At 35.7% G+C, this 21,873-nt stretch overlaps 1 protein-coding gene across 2 annotated transcripts; it reads right to left on the bottom strand.

Moving 5' to 3' along the window:
- Positions 1–131: 131 nt before the first annotated feature.
- LOC111314265 (protein SPIRRIG-like) lies at positions 132–18,270 on the bottom strand. Of its 2 annotated transcripts, XM_022915430.2 has the most exons (20): positions 17,860–18,270; positions 17,454–17,754; positions 16,204–16,273; positions 16,036–16,121; positions 15,052–15,187; positions 14,892–14,948; positions 14,415–14,591; positions 14,119–14,310; positions 13,942–14,007; positions 12,420–12,534; positions 11,095–12,218; positions 10,156–10,855; positions 9,973–10,075; positions 8,754–9,868; positions 7,029–8,667; positions 3,815–6,868; positions 3,178–3,486; positions 2,622–2,928; positions 2,335–2,481; positions 132–1,913 (listed from the first exon to the last, which is right to left on the bottom strand). In XM_022915430.2, the coding sequence occupies exons 2-20, from the start codon at positions 17,651–17,653 to the stop codon at positions 738–740; spliced, it is 10,773 nt and encodes a 3,590-aa protein (XP_022771165.2). In that variant the 5' UTR covers positions 17,654–17,754; positions 17,860–18,270; the 3' UTR covers positions 132–737. The 2 variants fall into 2 exon arrangements, with proteins under 2 accessions (XP_022771165.2, XP_022771166.2); XM_022915431.2 differs by having other exon boundaries at positions 17,454–18,270.
- Between the last annotated feature and the right edge of the window lie 3,603 nt (positions 18,271–21,873).

The raw sequence follows: 21,873 nt of genomic DNA, 5'->3' as shown, positions 1-21,873 counted from the left end.
GCTGCAGTGGCATAAGCCACCAGAAAAGGAATTAATGCCTGTTAAGGAAAGCTCTGAAAATTTTGGGTAGCTAACGGCCGAAGAAACTCACCTCAGCTGATACCAGCATATATGCACATTGCAGATGAAGATTAAGGGAAAACACTAATCAACTACTCAAAAAATTGAAAGTGAATCACAATAAAAATGGACAGTAACCGCCTAATTGCACTATGCAAAAATACACTCAGATCCTAAAAACCATCCCATCGTCCATACTAACCAGACCAATTCCACCAAACAATCCAATCCCAATGCACTTTTTTCTTCTATACAACTTTGATTACACACTGTTAGCAATTCCATCTATTTACATTCAAAAACCAGTAGAGCGATATTTTCAAAAGCAATATCCCCCACTTGTCAAAAATACAACAAAAGCGTCCCATCATTCCACCTTCTCACAATGAAGTGCTCAAGCCACCAGCCAAATGCATTGTAATAGCCTTAATGCTTGCAATTTTCAACATTTATATGGAAGGTTGAAGAAATTTCCCTTCCTCATCTCTATAAATTATCCCAGCTTGTCCAGTTAATACCCGGCCAGCCCTGTTGTCTTGCTTTCCCTTTTCCTGTTATGATGAACAAAGAGTCACTGCTTCTCTCACAACAAATGCTTGCACAGAACCGTTGAGGGTTTAAAACCAGGAGCTGATCCTATAGCTGAACAGAAAATCACAATTGTTATTTTAACATTATCAGCCCTGATTGAAAGAAGATTTCAGGCTCTCATCTGGTAGCGTCCAAGACAGCAAATGCCCACCAGAATCACCAGTTAGCAACTGCTTCAAGTCACTAGTTAAGTGAAGGGCAGTAACCGGGTGCTTATGACACTTCAGTACCTTGTAGAGGACCAATCTGTATTCTGGTGACTTAACCAAATCCAACCCTCCTGTTCCAATGCTAGTTGACTTGCTTATGGTGCTCTCGCGGTCAGTGCAGTGAACCATTTGCCAGACCTTAACAGCCCCACTTTGGTGACCCGTTACATACCAGTTTGTGTCCAGCCAATCAGAGAAGGTACAACTTGTCACAGAGAGTATAGAATCAGATGGCAGCTGCGATGTGCTAATTACTGCTAGACAGCCCCCATTGATGCTCCAAACAGCAAGCAGAATTCCAGCAGCTGTCACAATTTCCCCAGTTAAATCATTCACATAGACTGCAGAAACTGGTGCTGGGAACTCAGGAAGCTGCCTAACGAATCCTAAGGAGCTGAGGTCCCATATGATAACAGTGCAGTCATCCGATCCACTCACAATCAGCATGTAAGGCTGACTGACATGAAGACATGTGATTTTGGCTGTGTGAGCGCAAAGCACTTTCTCCAACAGCAACCGACTTGAGGCACGCGGACCATCCTTGCCAGTTCTCCAAACAGAAACTAAGCCATCATCAGCACCAGTGACCAAAATGTGACCATCATGACTAACACCAGCACACTGAATCTGGTTTCCTCCATGAAGATTCTCATGTGTTGAAAGGAGTCGATCTTGGTCATAGCTTATAAATCTCAAGCTGCGATCAGGAAAACCCCATGCAACATATTTGGCATACATACTAGGTTTGAGCAAAGTGTTTGCCCCGGCAACAAGAATTTTGTCATGTAAAGTGACAATCTGAGTAATGGAAGAAGAGTTTTTCCGTATTTGATGTGGAACAAGAAGAGTTGAATGCTTCAGCGGATGAGGAGGAAGCTTTCTCTCAGACCTCCTTTTCACATGGGGTTTGAGGAAAAGTTGCTTAGGTGTTTGTCCAAAATGATTGATCTGAGCTAGAATGGAGGCTTTCATTGAAGGATCTGTAACTGAGTCTATATCCACACTCCCCTCATATGTGTAGTGGTAGAAAACATTAACAGCTTCTTCAGCCGCCTGTCAGTTGTAACAACAATATAAAGAATTACAAGCAAAACAATGAGAAGATTTAAGAAATATAATCTTGGAATGACATAGATATCGAATTGATTATATAAGGGGCAGTACATGAAGTCAAAGTAGGAAAATGAAAGAGGGGTAGAAAAGAAAGAGAATATTGCCCAAAAAAAGAAATTTTTTTTAGTTTTTTTCAAATTAAAAATAGTTCCCCCCAGCTATAACAGCTCATCCAGTACAACTTCAGAGCAATCCAAAAGGATTAAGGCAAATTATTTCAGCAGGAATGTCATGACTGAAAACCTAAGAATTTTCAACATCTTTCTCAAGTATGTGTTGAGTGTTAAAATGTGTTGCAATTTTTAGAAAATTCAGGAAATAGGGGTCAAAATATGCTTTCACAAAGAATGCCAATACCCACCTTTCCCCTTTGTTTATATCCAAAAATGAGGTCTATCCAATGGTGCAGATTTTCTGAAACAAAATCAGATTCTAGGGCCTCTCTATGCTTCCGGATAAACTCCCTAGCACTGCCTTTAGCCCAAGGAGGTAGGAGAACATCACCCACCTGGGGAATACGAAGAACAGAAACAACAGAAAATGAGAAATTTGTGAGTCTTCAAGAAAGCTAAATTTGGCACATTATCAAAGAAGAAAATAAAGATCATACTATACAACTCAAAGTTAAAAAATTTAAACAAGACAGACCTTTTCCCCTGATTGTTTCTCGCCCAAGTCAAGACTGAAGCAATTTTCCAAAAACTCAGGCAAGTAGAAGAATTCAGGAATCAGTTCTTTCACATCTGATGTGTTACCTTTCCCAGCAGCACTCAACCAAGTGTCTCTTATGCTATTGAAAAGACGATCAGCATGATCGAACTGGCCACCCTGTAGCTTCTGATTTTCCACACTAAATGGTGGCAAGCGAAGAAGATAAAAGAGAACAATGCCAGCACTAGAATAATGAGAACCATAATGAAATTTTGGGACCTCTGGGTCATCCCAGCTATCATATCTGAAAAATAAAAGAGAATTTGAAAGGTAAGCATGACATATATATACAACTTAATGCATACATTTTAAAGACCATGTTAAACAAAGTAACAAACATACATCACATGGTATGATCATTCATATAGCAGTGGATATCACAGTGCAATTACTCATCTGAATGGTGCACACCACGTGTGACAAAGATAGATATTTATTAAATAGTTTGTTCTTTTAATTAAAAAAAGGATCTTGAATAAATATTCGGATTGACCTTTTCTTAAATTCCTCTTCCCCTTCTGATGTCTGACAGCCCATTGGTTTGTCAAGTTTGCGAAAGGTTTTGGGATCTGACAAGTCCAGATTTTCGCTGTCATAATCAGCAAGAACCCATGGAAAGACTGGGTATTGAGTAAGATCACTATAACCACGTCCAGCCAAGGTATTGAGATGCATGAGGTACTGAAAATTGCTGATTTCTCCATTTTGCCATCTCTTTGAGAAAGATTTAGCCATTATTTTAAAAAGACGGCCACCCTCATTGCTTTCCTGTTTTGTTGATCCCGAAATGGTTGTGTCTAACCTGATGCAAGGAAAAGAATTACAAAGTCAACAATGTTTTTCAAGATTCAAAAGATAAGGAAGAAAAACAAACACTCAAGTAATGAAAAATAAACATAGCAAAGAATAGTATATGAAAAGAAAAAATAATTCGCCAAAAGTTAGATGATAAAGGAAAGGGTAAACAGAAAAACAGAAAGACAAGTAGATATGTCTTTTCTGTACGGTGATATTGCAGCTCATTTTTGGGAAGCAGCTAATACCACATCATAAAGCTACCATAAAAAAAAAGAAAAGAGAGAGAGAGAGAGAGAGAGAGAGAGAGAATAAATGAGTTCCAGGTTACATACATGCTGTTCCTTGGAAGATTCATTGCAACCAGATTTTTGAACACTTCATCTCTTTCTCTTTTGTGAAACACCAGGAGATCATTACATCCATCCATGCTAAACAACTCAACAGCAACAGGACGGAGCTGGTAATCACGCTTCAAAATCTCATGAACGCTATCAAGCTTCCACATATGCCAAGGGTGAGGTAAATTACCACTGCTAACCACTTTCTCCTTTCCCCATGCACCACCATTGTAGGCCCAGGCCCTTCCCCCTACCAATGTTTTCAGTGTTGTGCCCCAGGATATAGTTGATTTTGACTGGAAATCCACACTGCCAGTAACATCCTTCTTAACACCCAATGCCTGATCAATAACAGAGAGCTCATCTTCACATTCCTTCTCACATATGCAGCCAGAATCGTTAACATAAAAGTTCTCTATTACATATAAACAAAGTTCTCCTATCAGAAATATACCATCATGTTTGTCCAGACCAACTACACGCTCACAGTTATATCTGACTCGTATCTTTTCCTGAGGTTCCAGATAAGGTCTGATTAAATATTCACCATTATCATGTAGTTCCTTATCTAATTTATCATCTGTAACTTTGACTTCATCAATTTTAACAGACGATGACTGCCTAGGAGATTCAGCTTCAGATTTTCCTAATATACTCTCTGATATAGGGACAGAGACTGCACTAGATTTCCCACCATCCTCAAGGGCTGAGTGAAGACTAGCTTCATTTACACTGCTAGCTCTGTCATCATTCCAGCCATTTCTAACAGAAGTTACATCCTTCACATCATCTGACTCCTTATACAATGATTCGTCATATAACTCACTGTCAGCACTATTCTGTTTAACACTATCATTCAAAAAATTGAAAATTGCTTTGGAATCAGAACCAGAAATATCTGGACCATCCTCATGTTTGACTTTGGAGAGCTCCGTCTCACCTAATTCCAACTGCCCATTAAGAACATTTTGGATACTATCAATTCTTAATTTACAGCGCTCAAGCTTTTTGCGCATCCTGTATGGACCCTCAATGGGGCAAAGTTGCCATTCAGGATCTTCAGGCAAAGAGGATTTACGAATTGGGAATACTCCTCGTTCATGTACAAGTTGTTGGAGATGAGTTTGCCATTCGCTCTCAGCATGGAGAACCCATCCATACTTATCCTGACGAACAACTCTCAACTCAGTAGACATTGTATCACGAAGCACCTCCAATGCATATCTCCTTTCATTCACTTGATCCCAGTGTTTTAGGTCAAACTTTGCAGCCTCTCGTGATCTTCTTCCCATTTCCCTCTTACGACGACCCTCCATGCCTTTAATTCTTACTCCAGGAAATTTTGCTGAGCCAGCAATATACTGCACCCACATTATTGCTGCACATTGCTCCAGTACTTTATTTACCATCTGTTCAGAGCTCTGAAGCCAGTCAAAGAAAGCAGATAAACTTTCAGTCAACAATTTGTCAAAACCACCATGCAGTACATCTAGGTACTGTCCTTGGTTAGGTTTAGAGACAAGCAAGTCTTCAAGAGAAGCTCTTCGATGAACCAGTAAATACTTGACAACATCAATTGCCATGTTCTGTACATTTCGCCTTTGGTCATGAAGAAGAGAAATTAAATTTACACAAAGACAGCAATTTAGATCAGTATCAAGATTGGTTGGACAGAATATTATGCGCCGGTGAGCAACTAATAACTGCAAAACCGTGCAGATATCAATTCCTGGATCTTCTTGTGAAGAGTTTGTGGGTGATCTTTTCTTAGGTTCCATAAGCAGACCCAAGGATGAAAGGAGATCATCTTCCCCTATGGTGATCAGGAATGACGGTAAGAAGCAGTACAGTATCATCCTATTTGTATTCTTAAGAATTGAATGTACATAAGCATCAAGTTGTCTGCATCCTCTTTTAATAGACAAAAGACCCCTGCCGGTAGGAGCTGCTTCTTCAATTCGACCATCTTTGTTTGCTAATTGCAACATTGATAACAAGAATTCTAGAGTTTTCAGTACACCAGTAGGTTGGGGGAAAGCACCCATGTAAACACGATCAACAATCATCCAACATAAAGCATCTAAGTTTGAGGACCATTTAGTCTTATCTAGCTTTTTCTCGTCTTCTTCATCATCACGCAAGAGACGCCTTTCAACAAAGTTCATTAGTCTGCTAAGAAATAAGCCTTGGAAAACCAACATAGATTCAGCTTCAACATATAGTGGAACCATTTCCAAGATGCTCTCCACAACTTGTGCTACTTTTATTTGTTCTGTTAAAAAGTCAGCCAGTACTTCTGCAATAAAATCCAACATAGCAGTTGACCCAGCAGAACAAGGGCCACCACCATAGCCAGAATCATCCATTGCCAGAAGAAGCTTTGGTGTAACAGAAAATGTCATATTTGCAGCGGTTGGCCCTTGAGAACCAGACTTCAAGCTTGAGGATTGATCAATATCACCAATGGACATAGAAGACTCCATGGAAGGTGTGGCAATTATGGGATTTTTGGATTCATTATGGTTTGCACTTATCCACGAAGTCAGAGCAATAATGGGAGATGAAGAGGGCATAAGGGGGATTTTGGAATTGGATTTCTCAGATAAAATAGGAGAATCTGGAATAGCCTGAGATACAGAACTCTGGGAATCTGGTGGTTGAATTGCCAGATTGTCTTTGATGCTATGCAAGCTGAACTCATTTGTGCTTGAGGTGGCAGAAACCTGATCAACACTAACACCATCTACATTCTGAATAGCTTGTACATCTTCCTGCAATGATTTGTTCAATTCCTCCTGGGATGTGGTAGGCTTCATCCCTTCTTTATCTTCAGCCGTGAAATTTGAAGAGACAGGCATTTCTTCAGAACTTGAACTGACCTGTGCTTGAGGGAAGCTTCCAGCACTAATAGAAGTCTTGGCAGACTGTTCCTGATCCAAAGGCAAGCTAGAGAATGTATTTTGTGAACTAGCATCATCACAATCATTCAAATTCTTCTCTTCCGTCTTTGCAGAGAGCTCTCCTGCCATCTTCACCGCATGAGCAGACCTGAAAGACAAAATACAAACCAAAACAAGATTACTTATGAGTCAGATTAGAGATCATGTAAGCATCATATTACATTATAATAAATATTAGATATGCAATTAATGCAAAGCAAAATGTAAAACAGTAAAAGTATAAAAGAAGAATGTATCTCAAGACAAACCTAACACAAGAAAAATAGAGGTCAACACAGCTTTCTAGAAACTCTGCTCGTCTGCAAACAGCAGAGAAGGGAGGGCACATCTTTGCCAAATCAACCATGAATCTCAGAACTGAGGTTGCAGCAGCAGGAGCAGATGCCTCCCCACCCATTAGGCGTGCAGCATATGTCTTGTGCATGAGAGCTTCACCCTGAAGCTCCCCAGCCATGTCTGCATTTTCCTCCACCAATTCTGCCACAAGTTGGGAAAGATTTCCAGTTTGGCGGGCAAGTATTGACTGCATGGTCAGCCTATCAAAGGTGGATTTTGCCATTGCAATTATAGATTCCAATAGTTCTACAAATTTCAACTCCACATGGCCTCCATCACTTGGAATTAGTGCATGAAAGTCCAGCATACGGACTTCTGGCAATCTTGGATAAACAGGCTTCCCAAATATGAGGCAGAACAAGATATAATATATATCAGGAGAATCATAGAAACTAGGAAGCACACGCATCAGACCATGATAACCTCCACTTGTGCGAAATTTAAGAGCAAAAGTGGGAGAAGCAGCCAGACATACACCAAGAAGAGTCATGATCCATCTCATGCTAGTAGGATGAACAGCTTCATCAAGAAAATATGTTATTAATTTAGAAGAGACAATTTTATGCCACTGCTCAAGCATCTCTTCTGATTTGATGGTTACTTGAAGATCGATTAGCATCTCCAAAAGCATATTCCTAACGATAACGTGCTTTCCCATGGACTCACGCATTAGTTGATGCTGTGGTTTCAACTCAGGTGGATCAAATGTCATAATAACAAACCTAACCACGTTTTCAAGTTCAGATGACAGGAACCCATCTTCCAGTATGACCCCCAGGAGCACGACTAATTTCTCCAAAACAGGAACTTCAACATCACCACGCTGCAAAGTCACCAGTAAATGTTGGACAAGGTTGATTCGACGAAGAACTGTAAGGTTGTGATTCCTATACCAATGCATTGACACAAGATGCTCTAGAAAATTTAACAGTGCAATTTGAATGGAAACTGGGGCAGTTACCCACAGGGTCCAGTCAAGCAAAACATGTTCTACCATATCCGCATTTGACAAGACAATGCAGTTCGAAGTTTCAACTGGCATATCAGCATTTTCTAGCTCTGAAACATGACTGAACGAATCCTTTGGGGCAAAAAAATCATCCATGTCAACATGAGATCCAACTGAAGATGTTATATCATGGAATTTTGAGAAATTAAGATCCTCAAGGCTAGTTTCATCAATAGTTGCAGTAGGTGATATAAAACTTTGAATGCGTTGCAATTTATTTGGTTCAGAAAAAGAAGCTTCACATGCGGCAATCTGGAAAAATATCTCAAGACACTGCATATCAAATAATGACAACCTTTGACGCAGAAATAGAGCTAGTAAATGGTATCCTCTGTATGTTTGCATGTCTCTTATGTTTTGAGGATTGTGATGAAGTGCACAGGCAAGAAAGGAAAGGGCCATATGGAGCATATCCCTAGTCTCAGCAGCCTCAACAAGGGCCAAAATGACAGACATCCCACCAACAGGGTGGATGGTATCACCAATCACACATTGCCTACAGATATAGATATCCCCATGAAGACGCCCAAACCGTGGTATACCTGCATAGACAACCAAAGAAGGAACAATTCAGATAAGATCAATCTTCATGATGATTACATATAAAAGGGAGAAAATGGTCATTCACCTCCAATGGGAGAAGCGGCAGCTGACAGGGGATCAACCAGATTGAGCATGAAAGATGTCCCAGATGCTCGGACAGCCTCCGTACATGTACCATCAAACGCAAATATGAGCTTTTTACCAGATAGCTGGAATGAAAGGTTTCCTAATCTATCCAAATCCCAAACAATTCCACTTCCATCTGCCTTAGAGTCTCCCTGCTTACTTGCACTGTCAAGCTTCTGTGTTCCAGGAGTTACAGACAAGTCAGCATCTAATGAGTCTAAGATAGCCATGCTACCACCACCACAAGCCTGGTTGGGGACAAAACGGAGAAGATCTGCATCTTGGAAAAGCCCTCTATATCCTCTACCAAGGATGTACATGAAACATATACAACCTGGCGTGAGCACTTCCTCAAAAAGATAGCAAGAGCGGAGTCTCCATCTCAAGTCACTAACCCATGCACAAGAAACTGGAGTCCCAATAGTTACCTGCAAAGGTTTTCCAATGGGAGAGGGTGAGTATCCTAATTTTCCTGTGTGCCTTAGCTTCCCATCAAGATAAACATAAGCAACGCTAGCTTGGAATAGTCCAGCAAGAGCATTTGGTTTGCTATGAACAACAGCAAGGTGATGCCACCGACCTACTTCCAGCTCTAATCCAGAAAATGACAAGGAACAAGAGTTGCTAGTGGCAAGGGTAAGAACACCATCCTCTTGAAGATAAAGTTCAGCATAGAAAGTATTCTCATTATTTACGGCACCAACAGAAAATATCCGGAGAACACGCCGGTCATTATGCTGCCCATTTGAGCCACTTTTCCTCTTGGAAAGACCAGATTTCGCACACTCAGTTTCTTTTGCTTGTGTTATCAAAAAGTTTTGAAACTGAAACCAACAAACAAATGAATAACCAGCAGCAGGAGGCCAAGATCTTTCTCCCAGAGACACCTGAACAGAAGCATGCCCAACCTTGCTCATGTCCATTTCAACAAATGGAGCCAAAGAAACATTTTCCAAGGCCATATCTTCCATGAGAATTAACCTCTCCATCATATCAACAATTGTGCGACCTGATTTCATCAGCCTCATATGCAGAATATATCTTACAAGTGTTCGGAGTTCAGATGCAGACAACCTATCACAGAAATACAAAACTCATTTCAGAAATAATATAAGATAAAGAAAAATCAAATAAATTGAGCAAATGTAATGATTCCTAGACATGATTACAAGGCCTACCTATATGCCCCTAGAACCTCTACTATCTTCAAAGCATAAGAGAGTAATGGTGATGAGCCTGAAAGGAAGGGGTAAATTGTCTCCAGTAGAAGTTCCACACAACCTAAATAATGGAAAAGCAAATAGTAAGAAATTAATGTCTAATATAGAAGACCATAAAGGAAATAGAAGATTCTATCTCACCTACAGAGGTGAGATTTTCCTGATTGAAGGGGCCAGAACGAGCAAGCTTCTCAAAAAGGTTCAGCACTTCTAACTGCACCTTAGGAGTAAAAAGCAACAATGATCGGATTAGAACTCTAACAGCACCAGCATTGTATACTCGTTCCTTATCAGGATTAACCAAACCAGATGGAGTGGTCAAAAGAAAACTAGTGAATCCAGTTTCAGCCATATCTGCTGATGTAGCACTCTCTGGTGTCATGAAAGGTGGAAGGGCAATTTCAAGAGCAAGTTCCAACAACAGCTGAATCACTTGCTTCTCATAATCCATACTCAGCAAGTGAGACTCAGAGAGAAGATCATAAAAAGTTTGTGATGATATGATGCCATGCAACTTTGTCCTATTAATGGCATTACCACACACCCCAGCTGTCATAAGGCGCAATAAATATGTGAACACTTTGATGTAAACTAACAAAGAAGATTCTTCTGAGCGTCCTTCCTCACCCTGAAAACTGTGGAGGGTGGTCAGCAGAAGAGAAAATCCAGTGGCTTCACCAAAGACTCTCTGAGCTGCACTATTTACTCCCAGAATGCGCCACAAGGCTCCCATTGTATCACATTTTGCATCACTTTCAAGCTTGTATTGATGTCCTGAAACACTTGTAACCATTCCACTCTTTAAAACTTCAACAAGTGCTCCTAATTCTTCAGGATGACTCTGGAAAAGAAAAAGTATCCAATTTGATGTTAACAGCTGTACATGCAGTTCACTCATGCATGAAAGCATGCAAGGGAACAAGGACATTTAACATTACACCAATAGGAAGTGAAGATCAAAGATGCTCATTAAGATAGGAAAATAAAAAAGGCAAAAAGGGGAAAAGAACAATCTACTTGAATGCAAGATCTATCCAAATTTAAAATCTATCAAACAGAAAAACATACATCTTAACAGACCTGCATGGTGTCTTCAGTTATCAAACATGATAATGTCCGGAGGACCCCAGAACGATGAATATCGGACACCAGGAAGGGGAGAACAGTACTCACACCATTGGCCGATCGGAATGAAGCTTGGCTGGCTTCAGCTTTCTTTACTAATGAAACCATACAATCCCAGGCAATAGTAACAATATCCTCAACATCAAAAATAGGAAATTTCCCAGAACCAGATTCCATGAGCTTGGGTGAAGTAATTATAAGATCCTTACTGTCCAAGTGTTTCTTGAAGCTACTGGAGCTGGATTTTCTCTCCAACCGATTGGCATTACCATCATGTTGGTCTGGACCCAAAAGAAACTTATGTTGCTTCAAATCATCCAACAGGGCTTCCAGCAAACCTACTTCTCGTAAGACTTTCTTGTATTGTTGATCAAAGGATAGGAGCTTTACAAAAAAAGAAAGGATGGTGAGCTTTAACTCTGATGTAATCGGTTGCTGTAATAAGCAACATAGAGACAGCAGTTCTTGCTCAGGAACACAATTCACTACAGTCACAGCATATTCAAGAATTTTCAAGATTATCTCTTGCAATGATAAAGGAAATCCAGCCATATTTAAGATCAACAGAGGAACAGTCCTCAGTTGTTGACACAACTTATAGTTTTCAAGATGACTTGAAAATATTTTAAACATTCTGTTTAATACTTCTGCCTGCAGAACCCTGCTGTCTGCCTTGAGAAAAATGTCTTGCAACATCTGGACAGCTTCAAGGTCTTTGACTTTATTATTTCCCTCTTCCCAAATTTCATCACCAAGCCTGTCAGTTCGACTTCTGGGAGAATATTTGGATCCTTTGCATTCAGCAGGACCTGTTTGAGCCAGGTTAACAAGAACATCAAGAAGCCTACTCAAAGTGGGTGAGAGATGTTCAGAAGAAGGGTCCTCTTTTCCTATGAAATCCTTTCCGGCTACATCATCAAAAGCATGAGCACTATCCAAGCCGCCATCTTTGTCAGCCCGAGGCTTCAAATAAATAGATTCAATGCCTTGATTCTGGGACAGAACTAGAGCAAACTGAACAAGGAAGTGATAACCATGGGCATTATGTATATCTTCCCTAAGCCTGACACCACCAGCCTCTACAAGTCAAAGTTACATGATATCAGCAATAACCAAAGACATGGAAAATCTCAAATAAGAATCATCAAACACAAGAACAGCTTAAACATTATCCTTTCAAAAAGCCAAGACCACAGAACTTTACGATACATTAACAAAATCCATACACTAACCATAGTCTTCTTAAACAATTCAACAAGGGAAAATTACGAACCACTTACCTGGTCTATGTGACAATTCCACACACTCAAGTAACAAGTCCACAATACCAACAGTGTAGGCAGGATCCCCACAATCTGGATTAAAATCTTTGACAGCCATTAGAAGAACTTTTATCTGCACAAAAAAAAAATGTGAAACACATGTAGAAGGACATATTTAATGAATTATAAGGAAACATGGAAGTAATAGACCAAATGCATACTAGAGAAACATATAAATAAGAATACTGCTGAAAGAAACAGATTATGAAAAAACAAAATTAACAGTCAACACTTGGTTGTATGGTGAGAATAAGAGATGTAATTGGAAACCAAAGGTAAAAATTATGCTTCAGAAGACATGCCTCTGCTAGTGTCTCAAATGCTGAAAGGCAGATGATATACACCTGTGGCGGGCCTGCCCCAGGTGAGATGAATATCGACAGATTCAGTCTATAGTCACATAAAAAGAATCCACATAATGCAGAAAGGGAACCAGACAGAGAGAAGACACATGACAGACAGCATAAAGGTTCCTCAAAACAAAAATCTCAATCTCTCACAAGTCACCCACTGCATCTTAACAAAAGCTTTACTATCTCTCTCAATTCAAATGCAGAACACAGGAACAAGAGGAGCTGTTGTCAAAGCCAACATCAAAGATATTACAATCAAAAATTCCTTCAAAATAGTATTTAATAAAATTCACACAACAATGTACAGCTATAAAACAGTAAGTAGGGAATAAGAGAACGACATGTAAGCACTATATTGAAACTATGTACTAAATATTCAGAACGGAAGTGATATAAGAGGAAGAAATAGCCCTCCAACTGTATGATCTTCTTAAGAGAAAAGAACATTTCAAATAGGTAATGCAGGTTTAACTCCTTAAGGGTTTCTGCTAACTTTTTGTCTTTAGATAGACCAAGTCAACAATAATGGGACATGACACCAACTAACATTGTTATTTTGCTCACCCAGATCTTTCTTTCCAATGAATCAATGTCTTAGCAACCATTATACTGAAAAGAAGCCAACTAACAACAAAGCTTAAACTCTATAACAATGAAGTAGCCAGTCAACTGAGTTACCATCATCACCGGACTTAAGTCGATGCCCAGACATAGAGACTAAAGGAAGCATCTTCCAGTTTTATATACAGTTCCACATGATTTTAACACCAGCACCATCCATCAAACTTTCAAAAAAAGTCACCTCAACTTTTCCACTTAGTTAACAAAGGATTCTACCCTCACTTAAATCATGGACTCCACTACATTCCAAATTTTTGCCTAAATTGCTCAAGAAAATCCCCAAATTGATGAATAATTCCTATCTGACTGCCTATATAATTCCTCATTATTCCACCACAAATCAAATATAAACAAGCCTTAAATGTAAAGACAAAAACATATCCAATAACTAAAGATCCTTTAAAGCATAGTAAACTATATTTAAATGAAGAAAAGAAAAGAAATGGCATTCAGCAAGCAACCCATGTTCTTCAAATATGCCCTTAAAAATTTCCATGAAGGCATACCAGATGATGTCTGTGTAAGTATTTGGCTGTGCTTCCATTATCATTGACCAAAAGAAGTCCAAGGATCTGATAGAACAAGCAAATTATAAGAACAGTTAAAAATTGGCACATGAAGCTCATATAAACCTTCTTCTTATGGGTTATGAACATTTATATGGTAAAGCACAACAAGTTTACCTGCATAGCATGTCTATGAAGTTGTATGGTGTGCAGTGAAACAAGACCTTCCTTATACCTAGAGAAGACAGTTAAAGATCCATTGGCAACCATCTGAAATAGCAACATCAGAGAATCATCCTCGATTAAACTCTGTGCTGCTGAAGGATGGCTGGCTAATGCTTTCATAATATGCACAACGCTTCCCTCTACCTGAAGCAATAAGTTTAAAGTCAAACCAAAAGGCATTATCCAAGTCATCTCTGTTCAAAATATTCAACTTATGTACAAGAAAGTACAGTAGATAAAAAAACTACCTCAAGTCGGCGGGCTTGCCCAACTTTAGCAACTGAATCCTTTTCAGCTAGCAATGATTCCTCAGAATCAGTAATTTTTGGCCTCTGATTAGCCTCATCGGGACTCAAAAGAGCATTCAGGATATGTATGAGACAGCAAAATATCCCAGAATCAAGGAGGGATTGTTTATCAATAGGCTGCAAACAACAGAAATAATAATAACAATGAATGGTTTCTAAATATCAGAAAGAACAGAATTCAGGATAACCAGTGTGATGCAAAATTATAACAAGTACCACTCCAAATCAATCGCATCACTTCAAAAGATCAGAAGTGCATTGGTTAGTTTTCGACAACTTAATTCAAATATCATTAAAGGTTGGAGTATCTATCTTCTGGTGGCAGTTATAACACAAATTTGTAGCAAGCAAGAAATTTAATGACATGATTCCACCTATAGAACATTAAATTATGCTATTAAAGATAATGAGATATACCCGACACACAAGGACTTCAACAGCAGTCAACAAATTTGAACCAGGACTGAAGCCATCCTGCAGGTCAGCACACATGAATGAAACTCCGAAAGAGACACCCACAAACAATATGGATAATAAATATATTGAGATATAAGGCACTTGGATCCCAAAACCAAACCTTGGTAACTTCAGAGAAAAACTGTAAAACTTTCGATACATCCAAAGATCTTGTTTTGCTGCTAATTTTTAACTTTTCAATATCTGTTACAAAGGCTCTTCCCACAACAAAAGAGAATATATGCGTTTCTACTAACCTGTAATGAATTAGAGCTCTTAATATTGGTCAACATGCTCACAGGTGGAAAAAGTTCGCAGCAATATCATTAAAATAAAGACAAACAATTCATACCACCGGAGATGTAAAATACTGAGCTACTAACTAATCCACAAACGGTACACACAGAAACAATACAACCATTCTCTAAGAAGAAATACAAAAATGATTAATTCTATTCAAATGGTGCAAAGAAATTTATTAATTAACTATTTCTTTATGAGATTTGAAGCAAAAGCTCATGAAAACTTAAAATATTACAAATAACTAACTTTAATAAACAATCCTCATGAGAAGTTAGGATTTTGGAAGGAGAAAACTGTATCAACTAAAAAACCAGTGTTTATATAGTCTGAACAATCAAATGTTGTATTAAATTGCATAGTATGGGTCCTAGCTAATAATTAAAGCCAGCCTATAAATCAAAGAAGAGAACATAAAGAACATAATCATTCTAACCGCAACCAGATCAAGTCACAACAAGAATGAATAGTAAAATATGAATAAATATCAGGAGATGTGGAGAAATAAATATCAAGAGCATGAATTTAGATACAAACTTTGTAGAGTATGACTAACTCCACTTCAAAATAGTTTCTGATGGAACATGTAAACTTATAATGGTACTGAAGTTGAGTTTCTCAACAACTCAAACAAGTTGGTGAGTATTGGACAGTACAGAGCAACCAAAGGCAGCAGTGCTTAACAACATGAAAGGGTAGGAAACTTTCTCAATGATCAGAAAAAGGTAAAATTGTTGATAAAAATAATTTAGGCAAAAAAACTATGCAATATTAAGAAAATAGACGGGAGGATGAGCATTCATACAGGGTGACTAATTGAGCTACATTAGCATGCTGCTTGACTAATCTACAAAAGGCATCTATAGTCAAATTCAAGGCCGCTTCTTTCTCCTGCAAAGACAATAGAAACATAAGGGAAATCGAGATGGTACATAAAAGAGTGCCAGGAATTAAAATATAAATGAGAAAGAACCTTTTCAGAATTGGATGAGCGGAACTCTTCCCAAAATCTCTTAAAGTCCAATTCCAATTCATGTTTGTCACTGACGTAACAAGAAAAAAGTAAAGTCGATTTAGAAAGAAACATCACATCCATAGAAAGAAAGAAAGGGAAACAGAAAAAAGAAGGCACTTTGCCACGGTTTTTAAGTTTAAAATGTAATTTAATAAAGCAAACATAAAAGAACAAATGTAGACACTTAAATCACAATAAAACACATGGGAATTATGAGCATAATCATATGATTAGATACTGCACAATAAAAAAAAAAAACAAAAGGTATAGTACAGTAATTGAAAACTGAAACCTAATTTTAAACACCAAATATTTTGCATAATCTCATACTCTACACATTGGCGTAATGGGACTAACAAAGAGGCATATTAGCATTACATGATTATCAACTCCCCAGTTTAAAGAGAACAGGAAGCAGTAGCACAGAAAAGAATCTTGCACTGTCACACATAGATTCCATGGCAGAACAACGAAATTTTGCAAAAAGGAGAAAAAGTACAAATTGCAGGACTTATTTGTAACTGAAGAGTATCCCAACATCCTTGATTCCCATGATAGATGATATTAATATGCTATTTTATTGCTGTCCAAACCTAAAATTTCAGCAAAAAAAAAATAAAAATCTATGCACTGATAAACCAATCATCGACACTACTCCAAGGTGTAAAAGCAAGCTCACACCTAAGACTGATCTCAAAATTACCTCCCATTTAGATCACTACGCCAAAGGTGTCAACTCATCTCAAAATGCCAGGGAATGGAGTTCAGGTATATGGATCACAGGAGTAAGAGAAACATTTCAAAAGCAGAAATAAAGCACAGACACGACAAAAATTCAGATGCTCAAGGATTTGAAAGACCAAAATAAAAAAATCCCCCAATCAGTTAATGGTCAATTCGTACTCATCCTATTTTCTATAATTGCCAACTAAATTCTTATTGCTCTTCCCATTACATTAACAAGACCTTAACAAGACTTTCACTACAACTTTGCTCATCAATAAATCAAAGACGTTAAAAGCAGTCAATTGCAAGCAAGAAAGATAGAAGAAAAAAAAAATTAAATGGAAACAAATAAAGTGTGCAACTATGATTCAACCAGTTCAACTCATAAATTTAATCATCGTTAACTGATGGAAATGCGAACAGAGAAAAAATTAAAATAAATTATTGAAAAATAAGAAAAAAGTGAAAATAATAAATCTAACCTCGAAGGAGAGGAAGCGAAGTCGTAGCGAGTTGAGGAAGCATTGGCATCGCGATTGGAAGAGGAAAAGGCAGAAGAAGACGAAGAAGAAGATGAAGAAACAGTGGTAGCAGTAGAAGGTTGGGCAAAACCGACCTTTTCCTTGATGTCCTTAAGAAATGATACCCATTTCATCGTTTTCCCTTTCGATCCTTGAAACATTTACATGTGCCTCCCCACTCTCATCCGACGCCGACGTCTCAAAGAACCAGATCCCAGATCCCGACCTTCTAGAAACCTCGTCTAGAAGGATTGCATTCCACCTTCGATTATTTCCCCAACCAACAAAGGAATTTCAAAACAACAACCCCAAACCAAAAAAAAGAAAATAATATAAATTAGAGATTTAAAAGAAACCGTGTGATTACAGCTGGAAAATGTAATTAATGGATCGATCAGAATTAGGGTGAAGCTTCAAAGCAGAAGGGGATCTGCGATTAATCTGTCCTTTTTTTCCCTGTTTTTCCTTTTTGTCGTCTTAATTTTTTTCTATTTTTCAAATTTCTAGTCGATTGTTTTTTCTTTAAGAAAATGTGTATTTTTTTCGAACCCTAAAATAGAGGAGGGCTAATAACAAAACGCGACTTCGTTTAAGAAAAAATAAAATGATGATCATCAACACTCAAGATGACTCTCTCTCGCTTTCTCTCTCTTCTGCTGTTTTTGGACGGCCACTCCGCGCCTTGTTTCTCGCTCTATATCTTTCCTTCTCTTCAGACTTTTTTTTTTAGATGAATTCTTTTTTCTTTAATGAAAAATAAAATATATTATGACCAAAATATTTATTAGACTATTAGTACGACTATTTTTATATAAACCAAATTCCATATAAAGTCCTTTAGTTTTAATAAGCATAATTTAGCACAACTCCATTGATTGAAAATTGAACAATTCAATCTAAATTTCTTAACCTTTTTAACATAATTTAAACAATGATAAAATTATCTCTTGTGTCTAAATTTATTGTATTTATATATATATGTAAATATATTATTCTTCATTTTATATAGTTATTAGATATATAATAATAAAAATTATCTTTATTTAAATATTATAATTCTTTAATTCGAGTTTACTTATTTTAAATAATTTTTATTTTAAAATGAATAAGTTTATTATTATATATTACATATTTAATGTATTTATTTTGTTATATATTTTTTTGGTGTAAATTTTGTTATATATATATTTACATATTAGAAGTTGCATTTTTATATATGTTACATCTAAATTTTTTTATTATTAATAGATTTTATATTTTTGAAAAAAATAAAAATAATTTATTATCATAAAATATTACTTTATGTAAGAATTTAAGAATATTAATTTTTTATGAGTAAAATAATCTTTAAATAAAATTTTTAAAGGAATAACTAACAGGTGAAAAAATAAATTATTTATTTATCTGGTAAAATTAAAAATTTCGATACGATTTGTCCATTTTTTAAACAAATACATTTATATTAAATTATGTTTAGAACTAAAAAACCTAGATCAAATTTACTCTTCTATATACTACTGCTTTTTACTCGACCCGCATCAGCCTGAGATCCCCAATTGCTACAACTACAAATGCACGAAGATTAATGGACGAGGCGTGATGGCGTCGCTTCGTTTTCATTTGATCCCCGAATGAAACGAGAAGGATAAAATGATATTAAAAATGTTAATAGGTAAAATACGAGTTAATATAATATTTTTTATTTTATTTTTAAATTTTTATATTATACTATTTTTTCAAATGAAATTATCATTGCATTCAAAAATCAATGTTAGAAATGTCCACGAGTACAAAAGAATTGATAACATTTTAAATTTCCTCTAACCAATACAAATCTTCTGGTATTGTCAAACTACTTTTAGTTAAGCCGTTTGTTGTTGCATTACTATCCCTCAGCGTATGCTGAATCAAGCACTCATCGAATTTCTTCGTCCAAGTATTTTCATCGAGTACAATTGTTGAATACATATTTAATAGGTATATGAATTTTATTTTTATTATTATTTTTTTGAATATTTAATGGATATAAATAATTTTGTATTCATAATTTTTTTTAAAGCAAATTTTTATGTTTTTAATTTTTATCTTATAAATTTATGTAAATTTTTATAAATATATATTAAAAAATTATATTTAATATATTATTAATATATATTTTATATATTATCAGTGAATCAAAAATATCACTTCATTGATAAATAAATATCAATCTTTAAAATAAATATATAAAAATTAATATTTTTTTAACTTATTAATTAATGAATTGATATCATTTTATTTATCTCATTAATGAGATGACATCATCTGATTTATTGACAATATATAATGTTTATTTATTGACGGCACATCAAAATATATATATTTTTAATAGATAAACATTAATTATAATTAATTTAAAATAAAATTTTATATTATTTAATAAAAAAAATATATTTACTAAATTTATATTGATATAAATACAAAAAGGGTATTATATTATCAATTTTTATACTTAAAAAGATTAAAAATTATATACATTTTCATCTTTAAAATTTAATACTTATTTTCACCTCCATTCAAATGAAAATTTGAATTTTTCATTGAAGTAAATTTAACATTCTTAAATAATATGCTAATTTATTGGCTAATCCGATATTTTTTTACCTGTTTGATTCTTTTCACGTCACATAAACTTTTATCTTAAACCTATATTATTCTTAAAATTTCTATCACCATTTTAATTGATAAAATTAATTAAAAGTAAAACAAAACAATAATAATAATAATATACAAATAAAAAATAATTTTTTTAGTTCACGTATTATATAAAAAATACTCATTCAACTTATCAAATAACTTTTTTCATCAAAATCTAATTATATATATATGGCTTCGTCGCATTCCACGGAGGCAAAGGCATATCAGGGATTCAGGGGTAGCTTTCTCCAAAAAGTAAGATTAAGCAGCTCATCTTAGAAATCTAGGGCATGCTTTTGTCGTTAACTAAGAAAAGCTAATTAATTAATACTAATATTAAAATGATTAATGCATGGATAAAACTGAATTTGAAGATTGAAATTTACTTTCCGTTGCATCCACTCTGCTTATAAACCTAAAGTAATGTAGTTGTTACTTGTTACTGTCATTAGTCACGTAATTTATTAATTTGTATATATAATTTAATAATTAAAATTTAAATCTTAACAATTATCAATATAAAAAAAACAACGTAGTTGTTACTATAAGCTGCTGCTAGTGTAAAGTCTCAAAAACTATATTCAAATTTCTCTATTCTCCAATAAAAAGAAATAGACCAATTATACCTCTTTTATTTATATACTAACCAAACATGTATTTTTTTTTTAACTTACTAGGAAAAAAAAGTATAATTTATTAAATTCATGTTCAGCCTGCATGCTCCATAAATGGTTGTCCTTTTTCTCATTACCCAAGATTATAAATATATGTATGTATATTCATAAACACTGCAATGCCTTTACTGTTGTGGCTTTTAAAACTCGCTCATTGCATATGTTCTTCACGTTTCTCGTGAGATAAATACATCAGAATTAAAAAAAAAAAAAGAAATAAACTATAATTTTGTACATTATTTTTACAAATGAACATTCTTACTCGCATATAAAACATAAATGAGAAAATAAAATTAGGTGAATTGAAATCCGACAGAGAACGGATGGTAGCAAGTGAAAATAATCACCCTTTTAAATGGTAGAGTGTATTAGAAAATATGGATAAGTCCATCTATTTCATCCTATGTTGTTTTTTCTTAATTCTCACTAAAGTGAACAGAAGAAAGGTTGGTGAGCTTTAAGAATCAGTCCTTTTTTTAATCCAGAATCTGTCAAATAAGATCGCAATTACCTTTTATGTATTCAAGGAAAATATGATGGCGATTCAAGACTAGGATGAGTGCCAAACTCAGACCAATGTGAAATCCCGAAAGAAAAGGGATAAATTTCAGGTATTTTTTCATATTGCTAACTTACTTGTCGTGTTAGGTATGTATAGTCAAATTAATGCAGCAATATCTTTTTTTTTCTTGGTTGAAAATGAAATTTAATTTAAGAATTTAAGGTAAATTAATAATTGTGATTTGAAAAAATTAATTTTTTTTTCTATTTTCGTTTCTAAGGTTTAAAAAGCATAAATGAAAAATCAAAATTAGAAAACAACAGATTAAAACGGTTCCCGGTTGAAACAAGTTTTTGCCACGTAGACTAGTTCAAAGTATAGCATTCAAAGCTCCAAATTTCAATAAAATCGAACAGTTTGGGTTTTTGCAGCGCACGGAAGTGCATTTAAACAATAGCCCACCATAAATAACACCCAATGTCAGTATTTAAAAGTGATAAATTATGAATGGTACTTGAAATATTAATAA

The sequence above is a fragment of the Durio zibethinus genome, chromosome 23, assembly GCF_047325235.1.
Source record: "Durio zibethinus cultivar Kanyao isolate XHJ-2024 chromosome 23, ASM4732523v1, whole genome shotgun sequence".
In the NCBI taxonomy this organism is placed as follows: domain Eukaryota; kingdom Viridiplantae; phylum Streptophyta; class Magnoliopsida; order Malvales; family Malvaceae; genus Durio; species Durio zibethinus.
This window is presented reverse-complemented; position numbering and strand designations above follow the sequence as displayed.